We start from the raw sequence: 23,965 nt of genomic DNA, 5'->3' as shown, positions 1-23,965 counted from the left end.
GTAGCATTTTTGGGCGAGAACTAGTAAACTGAACAGGGCTTCTCTCGTTCCCATGCCGGCTCTGAATCCAAACTGATGGTCTCCGATGATTGTTTCGCACTTTCTATAGATACACAAAATACCAGGTCTATGTATATTAATCCATCCCCATATGTTTACAGAGAAACGTCCATATTTAGAAGCTAGAGAGCTGGTATATCGTTCTTAAAACCTAATATTAGCTGGGATTTGACCAGTATAGTTCGATTGGAAGTTTCTATATCAGCTGCTACGTGAAACAGTTAAGGTTGTTTCAGACCAACAGTCACGTCACAGTAAGAGGCGGTACAGTCAAGATTGCTTCAGTTTGGACAGATGCTACTTGGTTATAATATATGTTAGTAGTCTTAAATCATAATTATCCAATCCTGCTGTTTAAAGGTAACATCGTAATGAGGAACGCATATTTTGGGACGCCCTGAACTAACTTTTTTTTAATGATTCTTTTGGCTCAAACCGTTTCGAAATTTAAACAGATCCTTCATATACGTCGAGGGTCAATGGAGCGATTTCTTAATTTTAAGAAACCGTTATGGCCCCAGCGTTATTCAAGGGGGTAAGTTGAGATCAGTTCAAATCCAGCATTGGGTGACCTCGAAGCTCCTGTTCGCGTTAGCCGCACTTCAGAACGTTTAACTCAGTCGGAATATTAATCATTTTACTCAACTTGTGTCAATCGCATCACGACAAAACATGTTCTCATAGCGACCTAGAACTGGTGCGCGAAACAAAGGCATCAGGCCGAGGTGTAAGGTCAAACACACCTGCATATTCGCACACGTTTCACTTCGCTACTCGCTAGGCGCATCCAAAATCTTATCGCAGGAGTAAGAAAATCTCCATATTCAAATCTATCAGAAGCAACAGTGGTGTAAGTCATACCTCTTCTATTTGCTCACAGATAGCAGCACACAGATAGCAGCACAAACTTGACAGTCAAACAAAATCTCTGTAGTAGTAGGGGGAACAGTGGTGCAAATCAGACTTACACCACTATTTCTTCACTCCTAAGGCAATTATTTAGTATTTTGCGGTTGTGATTTTTCAATACAATGGATGACGACAGTTTAAGTAATGTGAGTGATGAACCTAGTATTTTTGCTTACTCAGGAGATGAGTGGGTACCTTCTGATTCTCAACAAGAAAGTACTGGTAAGTTGAACTTGTGTATTCTATTTTTGTTGTGAGTATGACAACAAAAGGAAAAGTAGTGACAGGTAAAACTTTTTCAAACAATAACTTTTTTTGCAATAAAAAAATGTTTTGAAAAGATATCATGGGAAGATAGAAAAAAACATTTGAATAATTCTTGAAATTCAAATCATTTACAGCACAGAATGCTTTTATTTGTCGTTTGATCAAGCGAAAGAAACCTGAAGTAAAACGTCCTAGGGATCATTCACGACCTGGTAAGACAGTGTCTAACCAATATTTCATTCATAAACAAGGGGAACCACGAAAGTATGTCAAAAATACTTTCTTGGAACCTTTCAGATATCTGATGGACAAATGACACGGGCCATTAATAAGATAAAATAAGGGGAACCACCTGGTTGAGATAATCGAGACCATGGTATACCAACCAATAAAATATCTGAAGAACGTATGAACTGTGTCCGGAAACATCTTGAAAATTTTCCATCTTACCAATTGCACTATATACAAGAAATAAGAATCCCAATCGTAGGTATCTATCTTCAGACCTTAGTGTCACCCTTCTGTATCGCTTGTACAGTGAGTAGTCAGCAAAAAGGCGCTGTTCCCGTTTCCTGTGATATTTATAGCTGTACATTAAATAATGAGAGATGTATATATACAGAAGAATGCTGAGAATTCCTTGTACAAAGTACACTAATGCTGATATTGACTAATGGTACAAAGTACTAAGAACAAAGAGAGGAAAATGCAATACTTGGGTCATGTGTAGAGAGGCTAAAGATACGAATTAATTAAAGTAAAGACGCCAGAACTTGTGGCTGAAAGACCTAAGGAGATGGTTCGACCGCTCATCCGCAGAAATCTTTCTCGCAGCAGTTTTCAAAACTACAATTGCCATTTGGATCGCCAACATTCGAAAGAAGACGGCGCCATGAGAAGAAGATTAAATAATGAGTACAATCTTCATTTTCATGTACAACAAAAAGATACGTGCTCCAAGTGTGATGCTTACAAATTAAAAAAAGCTGCAATAACAGATGATAATGATATAAGACAGATTAAAGAAGAGCACGAATTTCATCTTAGAAAGGCCGAGCTTGCACGTACTTCTATGAAAACTGATACAGAAAAGGCCTAGATTGACGATTCTTATTATGCATTCACTTTTGACGTAGAAAAAGCCCGAGCTTTCCCAAAGCTGACCACATCTATCGCATACTACAAACATAATATGGGATCCCATCCTGTATGGATGGGATGAACAGCTTCGAGAGGATCTCAGGAAATCAGTGCCTGTGTCACAAAGCACATAGAATTACGTGCAGCAAATTCAAAACATGTTGTATTGTACAGTGACAGCTACACCGGCCAAAATAGAAACTGGAATTTTGCCTTGGCCTTGTTACAGTTAGTTCACAATGAAAATAATAGTATCGAAATATTTGATCACAAGTTTATGGTAAGCGGACACTCTTACTTACCAAATGACTCAGACTTTGGTTCAATAACTCATTTTAAAGATCAACAGATTTATGTGCCTGAAAAAAGCTTTCATTTTCACAAAAATGCATAGAGAAGACTTTAAAGATCTGACACAACTCACTTAATCAATTACAAAAAGAAAAACCAATACGGATAACCAATCAGTGTCATGGTTAAAAATGCAGTGGATTAGAGTCAAAAAAGATGAGCCATTTTCACTGTTCTATAAAGAAACACTAAATGAAGATTTTTACTTTTCACAAATTAATATCCTTCGAAGCAAACAGAAGGCAAGACCAAAATTGTTGAAAAATCTTCAACTGGATTGCCTGTACACAGCACCTCGACCAGTCATGCCAGCCAAAAACGGGATATGTGTGATTTACTACCATACATTCCTCCAGTCCACCATTCTTATTTTAGAAATCTTATATCATCTGATGAAGTCAATGACGAAGCTGGACCACTTCCTGATGTAGAAGAAAATAATGACTAATAAACTAGTGAATTTATTTTTGATTCCCTAATGTAAAAACAATAAACATGTTTTGCTTTCTGTACATTCTCTTTAAACTCTTAAAGGAAAAGTGGTGTAAGTCATTTCACCCCTTAAAAACTACCCTTAACACAGTTTTATTTGTACAAAAATGTTAGTAGAGTTACATATGTTCTCAATAAAGAAAAAAAATACCACAAGTATGTTTATAAATCTTACACAGATTTAATTACAATATTTCTAATAAAACCTTTTGTATCTTAAAATAATGTTCGGATGACTTACACCACTTTTCCTTTCACCGCCTCATATCTAAAAATATAAACAAATACAACTCGTAAATCCTTTATAACATTAACAGAAAATCAAGCAAGCATGTAAAGAGCAAAGATAGGTCATGTCAAGAAAGCGTTAGAGTGGTTCTTTGCAGTTAATTATCAGAGAAAATAAGTGATATAAGATACTATACTATAATTCACATTCAGATGGCAGCGTTCCAGAGATAGGCCTGTACTTTCTATATGCCAGAAATAACTACATTGTTGTCAGTTTTTAATCGTACCTACAATCGTACGTTATGGGCCGGCTCCTATAAAAGAATTATAATTTCGGAAATATTTATGAATGTGAAACGGAAAAATACTACATTTTTTTAATTATATAATTTTTCTGTTGGTATTTTAAAAATAGAAAGTTATATTTCGGAAATCTGGTCTTTTCGGAATTATATCTTCTGTTCAAAATTGTTTACAATTCGTGGAAATGAAATAATTATTTGTATAATCCGTTTTTGATCTTAATGTCCTTTTAATGACACACTTTCTCTACCTGCATTTACAGTTACAGACATTAAAAAATAATTTAGAATTAAAAAAATATACCTATTTATAAATTCAAAATTATTGTCTAATGCCAGCAATTATAAATTCAGGTAAATACTTGAGAGTCATTAAAAGAATTTTCAGTTGATATCAGACGTTTGTGTCGTGTCAGTGTCAAAATGGCCGCGAGTGTAATAAAATTCAAAAACGGTAATTTGTTAAATAGTGAATGCAAAAAAATAGTGTTAAATGTTTTTAACTATTTATCAAACAGTAATAATGATAAAAGTGTATCAACAATAGTGCGGGAAGTTTCTGCTATGACTGGAGTCTCTGAGCGAACGATATTCCGATATAGAAGTGAAAGTAAAAATGGTCCACTCGTAACTCCTATAAGAAAAAAAAGAACCGGTTATTTGAATAGTCGTGAGAATAGATATGATGAAGCAACTCGGTCTAGAATAAGACAAGTAGTGCACGGTTTTTTTATGGACAATATTCCTCCAACCCTTGACGTAGTACTAGAAAAAATTAAGCAAATGGAGCATCTTCCGAATTTTTCCAAGAGTACGTTGAGAAGACTATTGCACGACATGGGTTTTATATATGGCAAACAAGGTAGAAATTCAATATTAATAGAAAAACAAGAAATAGTCGCTTGGAGGCGTCACTATCTCCGGGAAATAAAGAAACTGAGGAACGAAGGAGCCAATATCATTTATATGGACGAATCATGGGTTAATACTGGAATAACCAATGGGCAAGTATGGCAAGATACAACAATAAAAAATAGCCGACAGGCTTTCGTAAATGGACTTACCACAGGTTTAAAAACTCCGACCGGAAAAGGACCAAGATTTGTTTTAGTCCATGCAGGAAACAAAGACGGATTTGTTGAAGGTGCTGACATCACTTTTCTTGCCAAAAAAGGTGCTGAAGATTACCATGAAGAGATGGACGGAGATCTATTTGAAAAATGGTTTGAAGAGATGTTAATACCGAATCTCCCAAAAAATAAAAAGAATGTCATTATCTTGGACAATGCATCTTATCACTCTAGGAAATTAAATTTTCCCAAACAATATTGGGTGAAACGTCAAATTAAGGAGTGGCTCTATGAAAAGGACATTTATTTTGAAGAAGATTACTTAAAAAATGAACTTCTGGAAACTGCTAATGTATTTAAAAATATTTATGACAAATACAAAACTGATTGTATTGGTGAAAAATACAGGAATCACAGTGACGAACAATGCCGCGTAGATGTACATATCTTAAGACTTCCGCCTTATCACTGTGAACTGAACCCAATAGAAATGGTGTGGAGTGAAGTGAAACGGTACGTGTCCTCTAAGAATTCAAGTTTCAAACAAAACGACGTTAAAACATTGATTTATGAAGGTTATGATAAAGTACAGAACAATGGACATTGGAAAAATTACGTCAACCATGTTATAAAATTGGAGAATAATTTTTGGACAGTAGACAACATTCAAGATGACATTGAACCTATTAGAATTTCATTAAACGATGACTCTGAAGATGAACTAGATTATGAAAATGAAGATGATTGAAAATTGTTTTTCGTGGGTATTCTTTTCTCAGTAAAGGTAATAAAATATTTAGTTGATCTGGTTGAAATGTAGCACACTTAAATAACTCATTAATAGACATAATTTCAAGTAGTTATATTAGACGTCATTATGCAAAAAATAAAGTTATGAACATTTAATAAATTAGTGCACAATTGAGGCCCCTAGAACACAAGGGGTGTAAGTGCCAAAAACAAAGTTTTGAAAAATCTTTGTTCAAAGTTCGATATAAATTTAAAAACCTAGGTAGCACTTTTTCAGTTTTCAGCATGTTTTCAATGACATGTAATTTTTGATGGTGTTATTGTTGTTAATGTAGAAAGTTTGAAGCCAAAAGTACGTGCCTGTTGTTTGATATCAGTTGCTAAGTGATAAGCAACTGCACTTACACCCTTGTGTTCTAGGGGCCTCAATTAGGGGTTTTTTGCAATTATCTCAGTCATTTGTTTATGTATTTTAATTTACAAACTAAAAAATTAAAAAACTGTTTAAGATCTGCAACATTTATTTGAAACATTTTTCCCTAAAATGCACGAGGAACAAAATAGGCAAAAAAATGATTTTTTCCAAACTTCATCTTTCTTTAAAAAATAAACAAAGTAAAATTGGCTGTAATTCTTCAAGGAATTATCATCAGTTATCCCTTATCTACCGTTTAGAACATTAAAAAACCTGTAGAATATTTTTCATATTTTTTCCCTATTAACTGCGGTATTATGTATAAAAGCATTTTAGGAATTATTACCATTTATTTCATTCACGAATTTTCTATTAACAACTTTAGCTTACCTAAACATATCTTAGTTTACCGTGAGTTTGGCCCTGCTTATTTTACAAAAGTAGCAAAACTTACAATGGCAGTAGAATTGGCAACGCTGTTATCCTATATCCGTACACTGCCATCTCAACGTGACTTTATCATTAATTGGATTTGATGTACTATTCATAAGAAGCTTCACTTTTATCCGATATCCCAGGGTACCTAATGTTTATTTTTTAAAATAGAAGATATGTAAAACTTACCGCTCCTACTTCTTTATCTGGATGTTCTCTTATAATATGTGGATCTATAGAGCACTTCCTTTGAAACACTTTTGAACAAAATGGACATTTAAAAGTATACCTACAATACCGATTCACATGTTTGTAAACTTCTCGTAGGTCATAGGTCAGTTCATTACATGCATTACATTTATACTGATTATCCTTTGTTACTTGTTTTTCAACTAGTAACACTCTTTCATGTGCATTATGATTATTATCTGGCCAGTATCTATTACATAATTCACAGAATACATCATTATCTAAAATTACAATAAATAATGCCGATTATTCAAATGTGAAGTTAAATGAATCATACATTTGTCAATTTATTCTATTATATAAAACTGAATACCTATATCATGCCACAACTTAAGAACGACTTTACCGATGTTATTCTACTTTTTTTAAGTTTTCTAATACTGTGTATAAGGTTCTTACGGAAAGAAAATTTAAGAAAATTGTACAGAAAAGTTAAAAATTTCAGATAACTTTTAAAGAATATTTAAATTTCTCGCGTTTGACATTTACACGATTAAAAATGTCGTATTGGATAGTGCATTGGGGTTCGATTTCTCGCCGGGGAGAATTTTTTTTTAATTCATTAACTTTTTAAATTTCTTCTTCTTCTTCCTACTTTATAAATAGGCTTAATGCCTGTTTTACTTCGGTTTTTAGCCTCAATTGATGCTGTCTGACCATCTTTTCCTCGGTCGTCCCAATGATCTTCCATTTGGCGATTTGTCTCTTGCTATTCGTACTATTCTATTTTCTGTCATTCTTTCGATGTGTTGATTCCATTCCACTTTTCTTCTTTTGGTCCACGCGTTTATTTCCTCTATACCACATCTCGCTCGTATTTCCTCACTTCTTACTCTGTCTCTTAGAGTTTGGTTTGTTATTTTTCGTAAGACTTTCATTTCTGTTGTTTCCAGTAGTCTTTGTGTTTTCGCCGTATCTGCTCTTTTTTCCGCGGTGTACGTCATTATCGGTCTTATTGTTGATTTATATATCCTGGTTTTCGTTTCCGTTGTGAGGTATTAGTTTCTGCAGATTGTGTTGTTGAGACATCCTGCTGCTCTGTTTGCCATGTTCACTTGTTTTTGTACTTTTTCCACTTTTCCGTAGCTTGACAGTTTTATTCCCAAGTATTCAGTTTCCATCACTTGTTCCATTATTTTGTTATTTACGACTAGTTTACATCGTCTCGGTTCCGCTGATATCACTATCGCTTTAGTTTTCTCTGTTGAGATCTCCATGTTGTATATGAGCGCCGTATCTTCGAATTCTTTAATTAATCTTTGTAGGTCATCATTCTATATCCTCTTCTTTTTTTAACTTTCTTTATGATTTCATCCATTATCAGATTAAATATTAATGGGCTCAGCGAATCTCCTTGTCTAATGCCAGTTTCATATTTGATAGGTTGCGATAGTTTTCCTTTACATCTTACCATAGCTATGTTATCTTTATATATATTCTCAATGGTTTTTACTAAATCCAGTGATATTCCCTTTTCATATAATAAATGTATCGCGCCCCGAATTCTCACTCTATCAAACGCTTTCTTCAAATCTATCAGACACATATATGCTGGTTTGTTGTATTCCAGCGACTTTTCTTTTATTTGTCTTATTACAAAAACTGGATCCGTGCATGATCTTCCTGTCCGAAATCCTTGCTGTTCCTCTTGCAGAGATATTCGTTCGTTTATTTTTGTCGCTATTATTCTTGTTGTCAATTTGAGTGTTGTATTTAATAGATTTATTGCTCGATAATTATTGGGGTCTTTCTTATTTCCTATTTTGAAGAACATCACCATGATCGCTCTCCTCCATTCATCTGGTATTCTGTTCGTGGTGATTATTTTATTAATAAGAAGTTGCAGTTGTTGTACAAGGTGATACCCTCCATATTTTAAGAGTTCATTTGGTATTTGATCTTCTCCTGGTGACTTTCTGTTTTTTAATTTGTTTATTCCTTCTTTCGCATTGTTTTGAGAGATTTCGGTGTTTTCCTCAGTTATTATATTTGGCGTTTCTGGTAAAGGTTCTTCGTTTTGTTTTTTAAACATTTCTGTCAGGAAGGCCACCCATGTATCCTCTTGTATGTGTTCTATTTCAACTAGTTCTTTCATTTCGCTTCTTTGTTGTCTTATGAAGCGCCATACTTTTTAAATCTTATTATTTTAAATTTGATAAACGATTAAATAATCAATCAAATTAAAATGAAATAAAAAATATGATGAAATTTAAAGGAAAATAGTAAAAGCAACAATTTTATTTCCCATACAAAAAGTTATATATTATAGTCCTTTAAAGTGATGCCACTAAAACCGTGGCTATCTACACGTATATTTACTTTAATACACGTGAATGGTTTTCGGTTGAGGTTAATTCGTTAATATAAATAAATTTTATATCATATAAGACAAGATTTTTGCCAATACACAACAACAGTATGACCCTCATCAAACCACGTTTCGTCCAGATAATAAATTTTTTCCATATCTATCTATATTCTTTCGTATAAAATCATCAATTTTTTGTAAATATTTTCTCCGCCAAATTACTAGTTAGTCTCCCTCGATTAACAAACTTTTCCCACTTTTCTTTACAAACCGAAAATAAATTTAACGTAATGTTCTTTGTAATACACGCATGGATATTTTATTTAAAGTATCATCTGCATCTGCATTTCGTTCCTAAAATAAAATTAATGAACTTTTCTTCGGATTATACTTTTCGTAATATCGCCCAATACAATTTTTGTACGTCCTTTATGAATAGGTTTTTGAAATGGTTTATTACCTTGAATTATTCGGAAAACCGAACGAGCCGATACTTTCGTTAAATCACCACACAATGCCGCGACGTCCTCTATAAACATTCTTAATTTCTTCTACGTAATCGCTCACAAACAGATTTAATCATTTGCATTTCTTTCACAGATAACCACCTTCTTCTATCCTGTTTATCAACAGATGTACTGCTCCTTGGCTTTGATTAGTGTTGGGCATAATCGCATGATTTTAAAAATCGGATTCTCTTTATCCGAATGATATACATAATCGGATTAACATTCGAATGATGATCATTCGTATTATACCGAGAGTGACCGAGATCTGCCCAATGACGTATAATATAGTCATTGGATCTGCCACAGGTTCCGAACTGGCGATTGTGGTGACAAGCATGCGAATGATCATTTGAACGCGAATAACCATTTAGTTTCATTGTAAAGAAAACGATTTAGAGATTTGTTAGGTGAGGCGATGTGGTTACGTTGTTAGATTTTAACCGAATACTCCCAAAGTTGTGGATTATACCGAAAACCGATTATCATTCGAATTCCGATTCAATAACAGAATGACCAGGTTATTTCAAATAGTCGGATTACCGATTATTTTTCATTTAAATGCGCCCATCACTAGTTTTGATATTACCCGACTGTGCGCTCATGAAATACTTCTGAACACCTAATTTATTTATTTCCACCATTTGCCGGCGAGTTTTAACAATGTTGCCGTATTACAATAAGAATATTACTTTCGAAAAAGAACACTGTCCGCCTGTCCCTCTCTTGACATTCACGTATACCTCAACGACACTGATAAGCTGTCCGAACTGGATAAAGCTAGTTTATCCAGTTCGGACTTATATCAGATGTAACCGACAAAAATGATAATGAAGAAATAAATTTGTGTGCTCATAAATTTATGGAAAAAGAGAAATATACGTCGCATCGGTACTTGGAACGTAATGTCTCTAAACACAAGAGAGCAGGAAATTACAAAATAGCTTCTAGAAAAAAATATAGACATTATGTGCACTACCAGAGACGAAGAAAAAAGGAAAGGGTCAAATTATGCTACATGACTATCTGATGTTTTACAGTGGTGTCGCGAAAGAAACCAGAGCCAAAGAAGGAGTCGCCCTGTTAGCACACAAAAAATTTTTGCACCAAGTACAAGAATGTAAATATACATCTGAAAGAAGACTAAGCGTAAAAATGAAACTGAGTGTCAAACCTCTGAATGTGATAGCAATCTACGCACCAGAGAACAACAGAGAAAACACCACAAGAGAAAACTTCAACGAACACCTTCCGACTGTAATAAACGAGACCCCAAATGATGAATATATAATCATTATGGGTGATTTTAACGCCCGTGTTGGCAATGATATAGCTCCAGGAATAAAACAGCGATATGCCGAAAATATCAGAAATGAAAACGGAGACCTTCTGACGGACCTCTGCAGCATAAACAACATACGTATTAATAATACATTTTTCCCTCACAAAGAACAATACAAATACACTTTTGAAAATAGTAGAGGACAAAGATCTATTATAGACTATAGTCTGTCGAATAGAAAGTTACAGTCCTTTCAAATCTTGGATGTAAGAGCACTAACATCAGCAGAAATAGAAAGCGATCATAATTTGATATTGTGCAAAATCCGAATGAAAACACATATGTAATAATAAAACACCAGAATACACCACAAAGATAAAAGTCGAAAGCTTATAGGATGATTCCACAAGATACCTACTCCAAAAAAGAATAACCGAAAAAAGCAGAAACACATATATCACAGAAAGGGATGGAGTCGAAGAAAGCTGAGCAAAAATTAAGTCTAATATCTTAGCCTCGACCAAGAAAGTTCTTGGTGAAAGAAATATAAATAAAAATAAATCGTTCCCAATGCGAAGAACTCCATGGTTTTGTACAGAAGTGAAGGAAACATGTAAAGAAAAGAAAAAAGGCTAGCTGAAATACATGTCAACCAAAACACAAGGGGCATACCATAATTACACGACAATTAAAAACGAAACATATGCACTTGAAAGAAAAATTAAAAATGATCACTGGGAACGCTTTTCGAAAGAAATGGAACATGATTTTTACGGTCTGCAAAAGGACATATGGCGCTTCATAAGAGGTTAAAGAACGGAGGTAAAGGAACTAATAGAACCAAAACATATAGAAAAGGGTGCGTGGATTGACTACCTAAAAAAGCTATATGCAGAGGAAGAACAAATGACGCTAAAACCGGAAACACCAGAAATTACCACAAATGAAGAACTTAATATAAATGTAGAAGAAGTTTGGAAAATACTTGAAAACCTGAAGAACATAAAAGCAGCAGCTAAAAATGGGATACCAAAAGAGTTACTGAAATATTGAGCTAACTAATTCTACTATTCAAAAAAGGAGATAAAAAAACAGCCAGAAAATTACAGAGGTATAAACTTATTAAATACTACGCTAAAACTTACAACTAAAATTTTACAAGTGCTAATAAATCAGAAGATAAGTCTAAAGATGAACAACAGGGTTTTCGTAGTGGAAGATCGTGTACAGATGCAATATTCGTTATAAAGCAAATTACTGAGAAATCACTAGAGTATAATAGACCAGCATTTCTTTGTCTGATTGACTTAAAGAAAGCGTTTGACATAGTAAGACTCAAAGATGTAATCCATCTTCTGTATAATAGAGAAGTTCCCCTAAATATTATAAAAATTATCGAAGACATCTACCAAAACAACAAAATGGAAGTCAGAATAGATTGGTAACTTACAGAACCTATAGAAATAGGCAGCGGAATAAGACAAGGGGATTCATTGAGCCCCATGCTCTTCAATTTGATCATAGATGAAATCATCAAAACCGTTAACAAAGGAAGAGGATACAGAATGGGAAACAAAGAAATCAAAATACTCTCTTACGCAGACGACACAATATTGATAGTCCAAGATGAAGATAGTCTACAAAGACTGGCCACAGATTTAACATAAGAGCAAAATAATTTATATGACAATTTCATCTCAGAAAACTAAAACAATAGTAGGCAGCAAAGAACCAACCAGATGTAAAATAAAAATTGATGGTATCAGTATTGAACAAGTAATGGAAATAAAATACCTGGGAATTACACTGTCTAGCTATGGACACCTGGACAAAGAAGTGAGAGATCAAGTACAAAAAGCAAATAGACTGGCAGGATGCCTTAATAACACTATATGGCGAAAGAAGCCCATTAACACTGAGATGAAGTCAAGAATTTATAAAGCTAGTGTAAGACTAATAATGACATATGCCTTAGAAACAAGACCCGACACAGCCACAACGCAAAGGCTACTGGAAACGTCAGAGATGAGAGTACTGAGAAGAATTACAGGAAATACGCTGAGAGATCGAAAGAGAAGTGAAGACATTAGAAGACAATGTAACGTACAGTGTATAAATGAATGGACACAAAATAGAAAAAAAGAATGGAATAACCACATAAGCAGAATGGAGGAGACCCGTGTCGTGAAAATAGCAAGAGATAAGTCACCAATCGGAAGAAGAAGTATCGGACGACAGCGCAAAAGATGGAGTGACAACCTTCCGTAGAGGTATTAATCCTCCAATGAACAAGCAGAATTGCTTATAAAGAGGAAGAAGAAGATAAATAAATATATAGCCGCTTACTATTAAGTGTTTACGAAATACAAAATGTCTGCCCTGACAATCCTATTGAATTTGGATTATAGTTTGAAATAATGGAGCACAAATTTATCACGTTTCGCTTGACTCAGTGGCGTCCTAATTAAAATAAAAAGTTTTATTTTGCTTTATAATAAAATAATAAATTTAGTACGTACCGTTCTCCGTAGTTTCTTTATACTTTGTCTGTAGAATCCTTTGTTTTTCAATTTCTTCTGCATGATTATTTTTTTTGTGATTTTCAAGGTCTTCAAGATTTTCGGAAGTAAACGCACAAAAACTACAAAATATTCCTATATCGCCATGTATATTTAAGTGATCATATATTTCTTCGCGATCAACTAATTCAATATTACATTTCTTACACACATATGGATCCCTTTCATATTTGCGTCTAATATGTATCATCTTCTCATGTAAATTATGATTTTTGGTTGGCCAAAATTCGTCACAAAGTTTGCATTTATGAAGCGATTTTGGAACATGAAACTTCTTCTTATGGGCAACATACTGGACATGCCAGAAAGTCACAAAATTACATTCGGGACAGCGATAAATATCCTTGTCTTTAGAATGAACTTTCTCTATATGCTCCATAAAATCAGAAAATTCCAGGAGAATGCAATTGCATTTATAGCACCTGAAACTATAAGAAACAGTTTAAAAAGAATATGTTTATACATAACGCAAGTTTTATAACATGCAAGGTCGCGAATTGACCAAATTGACCATATACTCATCTCAAAAAGATGGGCAACAGACATAACTAATGTCAGAACGTATCGCGGGGCGAACTCTGACTCAGATCACTATCTTGTAGGGGCAAAATTACGGCAGAAAATAGCGACAGTAGCAAAAGGGAAAAATATTCAAATCAAAAAATGGAATGTCGAAGGATTCAAAAGCGCAACAAAGAGACAAGATTACAGACATGCTCTCCAAATAAAACTCAACCGAACTAGAGAGGAAGATACTGCAGAGGAGGAATGGAGACAATTAAAAACAATTATAACGGAGTCAGCAGAGGAAACTGTCGGAAAAGCCAAAAGGCAAAGAAATGCGGAATGGTATGATGATGAATGCAGAACTGCAGTAGAGGAAAAAAGGCAAGCTAGGCTTAACCAACTTCAAAGAAACACAAGAATTAGCAGTGAGATTTATAACGAAAAAAGAATACAAGCGACTAGAATATGCAGAAGAAAGAAAAGAGAGGCTATGAAAAAACAAGTACAAGAAATCGTAAAGCATAACAACAGACGCGAAAGCAGAAAATTCTATAAATGCATAAAAGAAAGCACACAGTCATTTAGACCAAAACTAACGATATGCAAAGACAAGGACGGAGAACTACTAACAGAGAAGCAAAAAATTATAATGAGATGGAAACAATATTTCGAAGAAAATCTAAATGCAGACAACGAAAATGATCAGAACGAGACAATATATTATACGGCGGAGCTGCACATCGAAAATCCGAGTTATGAAGAAGTAGTTCAGATAATAAATAAACTAAAAAACAATAAAGCACCAGGAACGGACGGAATTTCGGCACAATTATTAAAGTATGGAGGATCCGAACTCTGGGAAAGAATCCATTACTTAATAACATTAATATGGACGAAGGAGCAAATGCCAGAGGAATGGACAGTTGGCCTCATACAGCCAATATATAAAAAAGGAGATAAGAGGGAATGCCAGAATTATAGGCCAATTACATTGCTAAATGTAATATACAAAATTCTTTCTAGTATAATCTACAATAGATTATTAGAATACTCCAAAAATATAATTGGTGATTATCAAAATGGATTCAGACCAAATAGAGCCACTACAGATAACATATTCATACTAAGAACGATACAAGAAAAAGCTTATGAATACGACATAGACCTATATAATATGTATATAGACTTTAAACAAGCTTTTGATAGTGTGAATAGAGACAGAATGCTGGAAGACCTTTGTAATCTAGGTATACCTAAGAAATACATCAGCCTCATAAAAATGACGTTGCAGGGTTCAAAAGCCGCAGTCAGAGTAGATGGAGAACTGACTCCCCTATTTAACATCAACATGGGAGTAAGACAGGGAGATGCCCTATCAACCATGCTATTCAACCTAGTTCTTGAGGCAGTCATCAGAAAAACCAATATAACCGGCCATATAAACACCAAATCAGTACAAATTACTGCATATGCAGACGATGTAGCCATCATTAGTAGGAATAAGCCACGACTAATGGAAGTGTTCAAACAAATTGATCCTGAAGCAAGAAAAAGAGGTCTCAAAATAAACGAAGCAAAAACGAAGTATATGACAGTCAAAAGAATAACTGACAATGAAAATAATATCACAATAGACAACTATACTATCGAACGAGTGGATGCCTTTACATATCTCGGCACAGAAATCAATCAGAAGAACTCCGTAAGTAGCGAAATTAATGCACGTATTTCCAGCGGGAATCGTACATACTATGCTAATAAAAGATTGATGACATCGAAATTATTAGACAAAAGAACCAAAATGACTATCTACAGAACACTGATTAGACCCGTAGTAACCTATGGATGTGAAACTTGGGTAATGACGAAAAAAGATGAAGCCCAACTCAGGACATTCGAGAGAAAAATACTGAGGAAAGTATATGGCCCGGTACAAGAGGAAGATGGCACATGGAGAATCAGGAGAAACGATGAGGTTAATGAGTTAAATGAAGGTTATGACATTGTAAGATTTGTGAAAAGTCAAAGACTGTCATGGCTGGGACATGTGCAGAGACAAAACGATGCAAAAACAACAAAGAAAATGTTACAATGGAAGCCCATAGGAAGGCGAAAAAAAGGAAGGCCCAGAACGAGATGGTTGGATGACGTGGAAGACGACCTGAAAACAATGAACATAAGACAATGGAGAAGAAGAGCACAAGAGAGATCTGAATGGAAGGACATAGCCAGACAGGCAAATACCCATCCAGGGTTATGATGCCAAAAGAAGAAGAAGAAGAAGGTCGCGAATTAGTTAATTTTAATTAAAATAATTACCTGAAAAAATATTTTGTTTCTTTTAATTAAAATTATAGAAAATTATTTAACAAAATTTAACAAAAACGAAAGATATATTTCATATAGAAAATGAAAAAAAAAATGTTAAAAATTTTAAAGGCCCGTTTTCACGCTACGTCTTATTGTACGTTTTGTTGGATAGGACAAATCCTATACAATAAAACGTGGCATGTAAACAGCAAAACGTACGTCTTGTCGAATTGAAATGAAATCCAAGGTCAGATCGTAGAAATGATGGGACAAGCATAGTTTTGCGAGAACTGATAGGATAAAACGTTACGTGAAAATACATGTTCAGACAAGTCGTCCGGTCTTGACTTATTTGACGACTAGTTCCACTGCAGTTCGTTTCATTTTTCCCAAAAAAAGCCTAATAATGTCAGATTTGCGGCAATGCACCCACGATTTTCTCGGGGAATTTATTGAATTGTATAAAAGTTTTTAAGTAGTTATATTTTAAAACCAAGTAGATTGCATTACAGGTTTCAGGAATTATTTGGCTTAACGCTGGTTTGGATATTATGATTGTGAACTCCAAGTCCTTGACGCTGCGTCCTGTTGTAAGATATCTGAGAGTTACTGTGAGTCTTTCATGGGGTGTAATGGCTTTTCTCATGAGGTGTCTTATTTCAATATGTATGGTGTTACCAACTCTAGCAATTGACAATAGGCTGAGGTGTCCATTCGCAAATAATTGCGTCAGTCATCTGGTTCGCCTCTTTTAGTAACGAGACGTGAGAATACTGGTTTCTTTTTAGAAGCCCACTCTCTTGACCATCTTGTCTTTTCCCTCTTCATCCCCTTTTTCATCAGTCGTAGTATCTTTGTAGTTGAAAAAATAAAATTGTGTTTCCTCCATAATAAAAAAAAACACTAAACAAACTTCACACAACTGAAGACTCTGAATTAGAAATGGGGTAGAAAACACTGTGTATACACTGGACAAAACGTACATTTTGTCGTACGTTTTATATGACCCACAAAACGTACAATAAGACGTAGTGTGAAAACGGGCCTTTACACACGTAAATTTTAACAAAAAAATTCTAAAAAACAGTAATTTTTACCAAAAAGGACTGAAAACAATTTATTTTCCATAGCAGTTATTGCATATAAAATTGGCAAGTTCCGAACACATAAATTTGTGGCATCTTTTACTAAAATATTGCGTAGATATATTTTATTGTTGTTATTCTTCTTGAAAACCATAAATTCTTAGTTTCAAAGTTGATAGTAATGAGATTATTGAAGCCCTTGTGCGCAAATGTTCTTGAAGTAACGCAAAACCTAGACATCGTAAAAATTTTCGTCTTACGATGGTCTTCTCTTCAGTATTATTTGCATAATAAACAACTTGACTGTTGATTCCAGCAATATTCAGATAAGCATAAAAAACGACCATTGGCGACCTTCTTGTAGTTCTTGCGGTCAGGCGCGCGCGGAGTTACACTCCGCATCAATTGAGCCGTGCCTCCGTACTAATCATGAATCGATCAGTTCAGGGTGTTAGAACAAATTAAGGCGAGTTATACAAGAAGATATACGCAAATAAATGTTACCATGGCTCAATTAGGCAACTAAGATCAGATAACGTCGCAAGAAAAACAAAATGCCAAATATATAAAACCCTAATAAGACCGGTATTCGCATACGGCTCAGAAACCTGGACACTCACTAAAAGAGAGGAAACGTTGTTAGCCACCTTCGAAAGAAAAATCTTGCGACACATATATAAGGCCACAAAAGAAAACGGAATATGGCGAAGAAGATACAACTCTGAACTATACAAAATATACCAGGATCCGGATATTATAACATTCATTAAAATAGGACGGCTGCGTTGGATAGGACATGTAGAAAGAATGGAAGAAGGCGAAATACCAAACAAAATATTCAAACAGATGCCAGTAGGAAAAAGAACAAGAGGAAGAAACTGAAAGAACCGAAACTGAGATACTTAGAACAAATAGAAAATGATATAACAATCTTAAAAATAATAAACTGGAGAAAAAAAGCACGAAACAGAACAGAATGGAGAAGAATCCTGGAACAGGCAAAGACCCAAAAAGGGTTGTCGAGCCACTGATGATGATGATACACGAAGATATAAAAATGCAGAGTCAGAGTACGCGCGCGCCCACTGGAGGGTTAAAAACAGGCTTAAAAAATTGGCCTTACACATGGTTCTTCTAAAACTTTTCTTTCAGTTGTGACGTATTCTTGCGGTTTAGACTCATCGTAGATTATTGCATTTAATTCGAGACAAATTTGATAGTTGCCAGGGTTGTATTATACTCTGACAGTTTTTTGAAAAGGGTGATTCATTGTTAAGACTAATTTTAAAGCTGTTAACCGTTGGGAAATTCCACAATTCCAGCGCTGTCGTTATTTCATTTATTTATTTTTTAATTGAATTATTTTATTAGAAATTTACAATTAAAGATTTTACCTCAATCAATTTTATACACAATCAAATGGTGCCCTTGTTTTTATATCAAAGAAAACCGGAACTATCATAAAGACATGAACTCCAAATTGCTTCTCGAAGTGATTCCAGAAAACAGAACATTCTCCAGCGCGTAGGTAGTAACTCTGTCATAATATTGGATAAAGCATCTTATCACAGCCGTCTTGTCAAATGCATTCCAACGATGACTAATATAAAATCCGTCATGCAGTGCTGCATTAATCCTTTTCTTACATGTATCATAATAATAATCGATTGAAAAAATTGATTTGCTAATTGAGGCACTTTTTCTTTATTTTCGTATTTCTTTTTTTCAATAACTTGACTTTTTTTGTATTTTTTATCTTAATTATATGTTCACATGCACTTTATTGTTATTTATATCACTAACCTAACCTAACATGTTTGTTTACAAAAAACTGTACCCACTAAAAAAATGGTTGACTAACGGGCAAAGCTTTGAAACAAAATGTGAAATAAAAATGAGTGTTTTATGCATATATTATTCAAATATCATCAGAAGTGGCAAACACGAGTCTATAGCTTATTCGTAATGTACCCATTTACTTCTAACCTATTGTCAACAAAAATCTATTATAAAGTGTGAGTAAATATACTTTATTATTAAATAATTACTGTTCTTAAGAAGTATGTTGAATGTATACACAATCAATTTATATAATTTGCTTATTCCGTCTGCCTATCCATAACGCAAACCCCAGCGCTGGCATCACATCATATCCCTGTTGTTATTGATTTGATTGGGGTGTGTCATGTGTTAAATTAAAGGGGAGGGGATAATCATTATATTAAGATAAGAAAAACGAACAAGACGACTAACAAAAAGGACACTACATCCTATGTTCGTTATTATTGAACATATAGCAACATAGGAGATATCACATGACAGTATCAGTCACAACCAACCTAATAAATCTGATAAGCCTTAGAGGGTAAACGTAAACTAACAACTAATTTGAAACAGGTCATATGGTCACTGTCATGGTTTGAAATGTGTAAATAAAATGAATTGTTATGAACTTACCTATCTTTGTCATGCAGAGACAAATGAAATAAGGCTATTGTAGGATTAAACATAGTTAATCTACATGTAGTACATTCATATGGTTTTAATTGATTTAATGGTTTAGTTGTAATACGAATAAAATCTGCATGCACGTCATGATTTTGGTAACAAGATTCCACATTACATTGTTCACACAAATCTGTAACAAAGATATTTTGTAAAACTTATATCTTGAAACTTATTCTTTATGCAAACTTCTTAATAACAGCCAGATCAGTATCATTGAGTCTGTAAAATTTCTTGGTATTTTTATGGACAGCAACCTTAAATGGTTCCTTCATATCGATTTGTTAAGTAAGAAACTAGCCTCAGCCTGCTATGCAATAAGATATGTTTTGAAGAAAATCAATTTAGCATCTTCCAAAATAACTTATTTTTCTTTGTTCAAGTCTCATCTTCGATGTGGTCTTCCTTTTTGGGGTTCTAATACAGCTGCCCAATCTAATGTTATTTTTAAATTACAAAAAAGAGCAATATGGTATCTCTTCCCTATTTATATATTTTAGAAACTGTTTGCTTAATTCATAAACACCTACATGTTTTTCCAGCGAGACCTAATCTTGACTACTCCACCAGAAATTCAACCTTTGATGACTATTTACTGATCCTGTCCACTGAGTTAGTAAAGAAATCTATATTATATTCGTTTGACAAAAAAAATTATACAACCATTTCCTTTGCAACTTCTTTCCTTAAGTTCTGTATACCTGGGTAGGTAGGTATAAGTTACCTGAGTATGCTAGAGAGAAAACCAAATTTTAATAGCTAAAAATTATAGAAACTGCCGTATAATTATAAAATTTTGAGATTGTATTCTTTACAATGCAGGCACAGATAAATAAATTGAATACAATAATTAAATTTTCCATAATTAAAAGATACTTACAAGATACTTTTGAGGTACAATAATTAGGTTCTTCATGACTAAAAACAAATATAATGTATGTAGTTTTATATAAGGACTAATGTAAAAAATAGGTATTTAAATTAACAATATTTCAGAGTTACTGTAAATTGATAAACTTCAATGAGTAAAATTTAGAAAAATCTAAAAATATAGACTATTAATATAACAAAAACTATTTATGTAATGCTGCAATCAAATGAATCACCTTAAATATGCAAAAATTTATTTAAAAGAATGAATTTTTGGATAATCGTAATAATATTGGCTAAAACAATGCAGATACTACATTAAAATTATTAGTAAAATAAAAAATTAAAAAATGCTGATCTGGTACCTTTCTTCTAAATCAGAAAGTTCATTATCAGAAAACTCTATAATTTCTCCCACAAATTCTAATTCCTCAACTTCATGTTTTATTTCTGATTGTTCAACTTTTGGCTGGATAGAAAATTGAAAATCTATAGCTTTTCCATTGAATTTGTCCAAAGTAGAAACATCATTATTACAAAATTCATCTTTTACTGTTTTGGGTAATAAACGGGAATCATCAATTGTGTCAGACTGTGCCATTATCTTTCTTATGTTTTTATCATAAATAGTAAACAGTACAGTAGTATAGTAAACCTAAAAATCAACTACAATTTACTTATATGTATTTGCAACTCCAAACGTCCAAACATCTTACTTAATGTGTGGATAATAATAAAAGTATAGTTAAATATGGTTCAGGTCAGAGTATATATCTGATATGGGGGGATGGGTACGGTAAAGATGGGTTTCGGGTTTCCTTTCTCCTCCTGTTTCCTGAACATAACCTACCTACACATTACAGCACAGCGTATGTAGAGCTAGACTAGAGCGTCTAGAGTGGAGCGATTAGTTGTTATGGTATCGTATATTCTTTTTAAGCAAGTTGTTGTCCAACAATGATCTAACTATCCAACATAATCAAAAATATATTTTCCTCAAAGTACCGCGTCACAGTGTTGCCATATATTTTTTTTTGTAAAATATGTATGAATGTTTAAAAAAATATAAAGTAATACACACTTTACACTACATGATTTATCATGTGATTTGGTCATAAAGTGAAATTTACATGTTTACACTGTGTGATTTGTCATATGATTTTGTCATAAGCACTGTCATGCGGCTCGTCATAGCTTGTCACAGGAGAATAGGAGGGTGCCTATTCCGCATGATAAAATCATATGATTTTCGGTAATAATACGGGTAACATTAACATATTTGAATATCGCGCCTTATTCTTATGTCAATTCAGCGACATTCTCTTACCAAGAGACAACATTCTTTATTTATTTATTTATTTTTTGTTTGTTGCATTGATATTAAACCTATTATCTAATGTGTGCTATTGTATCGTATTTTTCTTTTATTATTTATTTAGTTTATTTTATTCTTAGTTTAGTGTTTTATAGTCTTCTTAGTCATACTTTTAGTTTAGTTTTTTTATTAATTATTTTTAATTTGGTATAATATCAACAATAAATTTGATATACCCTGTCCACAATTTCTTCGTAAGAGCCACCTGCAAGCCCAAAGGTGTCTGATCTTTTTCTTCTTACTGCTGTAATCTGTACGCAGTTGTTGCCGGCGTGTTATTATTAAAAGTCGGGAAGCCAATGCAATCAACGATTTATTTTCCATTATAATGGTTTCAAAATCTAATAGTTGATACCTATACTGTGTCTAATATCTCTATGACCATAAACAAAAAGAAAAATCAAGAAAACCTCACTCATTGTCACTCATATCATAAGTCATAACTTATCATGCAGTGTAAACACGATTTTTTAAAACATCATAGAAACGAGAAATCATAACAAATCTCATATGATATTGTCATATGATAAAATAATGTAGTGTAAAGTCTACTTTACTCTTACGAAATTATAATTTATGTTATGAGAAGCTACAAGTTTAGAATAAGTATAAAACAGCATTCATAAATATTTTTCTTTTACTTTAAATGAAGTTAAACATTGTAAATTATTTCTGGCAATTCAGTTTTGATAAATTAAGTTTAAGTTTTAAAATAAATTTAAGTTTAGTTTATCTTCATTTTTATCTTTAATACAATTTAATTAAAAACTATGAATTTGTATATCATTTCAATGTATTTCTATTATATATTTATGAATTTTTTTAAATTCATCTTTATGTAATGTGAGAGTATGAAATAACTGAGAATATGGCAACTCTGACATCATTTAAGCTTACATTAAATGTCAAATATAAGCAAATATAAGTTTGGTTATGTCAATGTTGACAGGGCTGCTAGGTCTAGGGATTTATCCCGAATCTAGGGATATTTCAGTATAACAGCACAGAATAAGAAACAAATATAAAAGGGACAAAGGGATTTTTTGATTTTTAGTGTAAAATCTAGGGATTTTTGACCGACTCAAATATTTACCTAAATAGGCCTATTATAATAACATTTTCTTTAATTCAGGTATAAAACCACTTGGTATTAAACAGTATTCAATAAGCGATCTTTCATTACAAATAATAATTAAAACTACTAGTAAACTAGTTAACGATGCTATTATCAGATGTCGCTAATTGTCCAAGATCTTGGAATCTTTATTTTATCCTACCAAATAGATTTCTGTCAAAAATAGATTCTTATATATTTTCAGAAAGGAGAAGCAAATTCTGGAGCAGGAATTAGAGGATTTACAAAAATCTAGGGATTTATAAAATAAATAATTAGGGGATTTACAGTAGGAATCGCGTGAATTACAGGATTCGTGAAAATATATAAATAAAATTCGATGCTTCACCTTCTCATTTCTCTTCTATTGTATCTCATAGTTGTATTTTGTATTAATTTTCTTCTTCTTCTTCTGGTTCATATCCGTTTCGGATGTTGGAAATCATATTGGCAATCATGAACTTGCTCGCTGCGGCTCGAAACAGCTCCGTTGAGGTTTTCTTAAACCTTGTTCTTAAATTCCGCAGCCATGATATTCTCCTTCTACCGGGTCCGCGCTTACCTTTGACTTTACCTTGCAATATAGACTGCAGCAGGGAGTAACGGTGCTGATTTCTCATAACGTGTCCCAGATATTGCAATTTTATGCGTTTGATCGTAAACACAATCTCTGGTTCCTTCTTCATTTTTTCTAGAACTTCCTTGTTCGTGATCCTTGCTGTCCATGATATTCTCAGCATTCTTCTATAAAGCCACATCTCAAATGCTTTAAGTTTTTTAATAGTGGTGTCTGTAAGCGTCCATGCCTCCGCCTCGTACAACAATACAGAGAATATATAGCATCTCAAATGTC

At 33.5% G+C, this 23,965-nt stretch overlaps 1 protein-coding gene across 2 annotated transcripts in view; it reads right to left on the bottom strand.

The window, feature by feature from the left end:
• The window catches only part of LOC140432612 (uncharacterized), a 32,388-nt gene extending 10,706 nt beyond the window's left edge, over window positions 1-21,682 (bottom strand). Inside the window, exons 1-6 of one of the 2 annotated variants that reach the window (XM_072520640.1) lie at window positions 21,474-21,682; window positions 20,989-21,278; window positions 20,634-20,671; window positions 19,706-19,886; window positions 13,287-13,774; window positions 6,612-6,892 (exon numbers count right to left, since the gene is read on the bottom strand). In XM_072520640.1, the coding sequence (XP_072376741.1) occupies window positions 6,612-6,892; window positions 13,287-13,774; window positions 19,706-19,886; window positions 20,634-20,671; window positions 20,989-21,224 (1,224 nt within the window). In that variant the 5' untranslated portion in view covers window positions 21,225-21,278; window positions 21,474-21,682. Of the gene's footprint in view, window positions 1-6,611; window positions 6,893-13,286; window positions 13,775-19,705; window positions 19,887-20,633; window positions 20,672-20,988; window positions 21,361-21,473 lie in introns of those variants that run through there. The other variant, XM_072520639.1, reaches the window with a different exon arrangement.
• Between the last annotated feature and the right edge of the window lie 2,283 nt (window positions 21,683-23,965).

This window comes from Diabrotica undecimpunctata, chromosome 1, assembly GCF_040954645.1.
Source record: "Diabrotica undecimpunctata isolate CICGRU chromosome 1, icDiaUnde3, whole genome shotgun sequence".
Classification (NCBI taxonomy): domain Eukaryota; kingdom Metazoa; phylum Arthropoda; class Insecta; order Coleoptera; family Chrysomelidae; genus Diabrotica; species Diabrotica undecimpunctata.
This window is presented reverse-complemented; position numbering and strand designations above follow the sequence as displayed.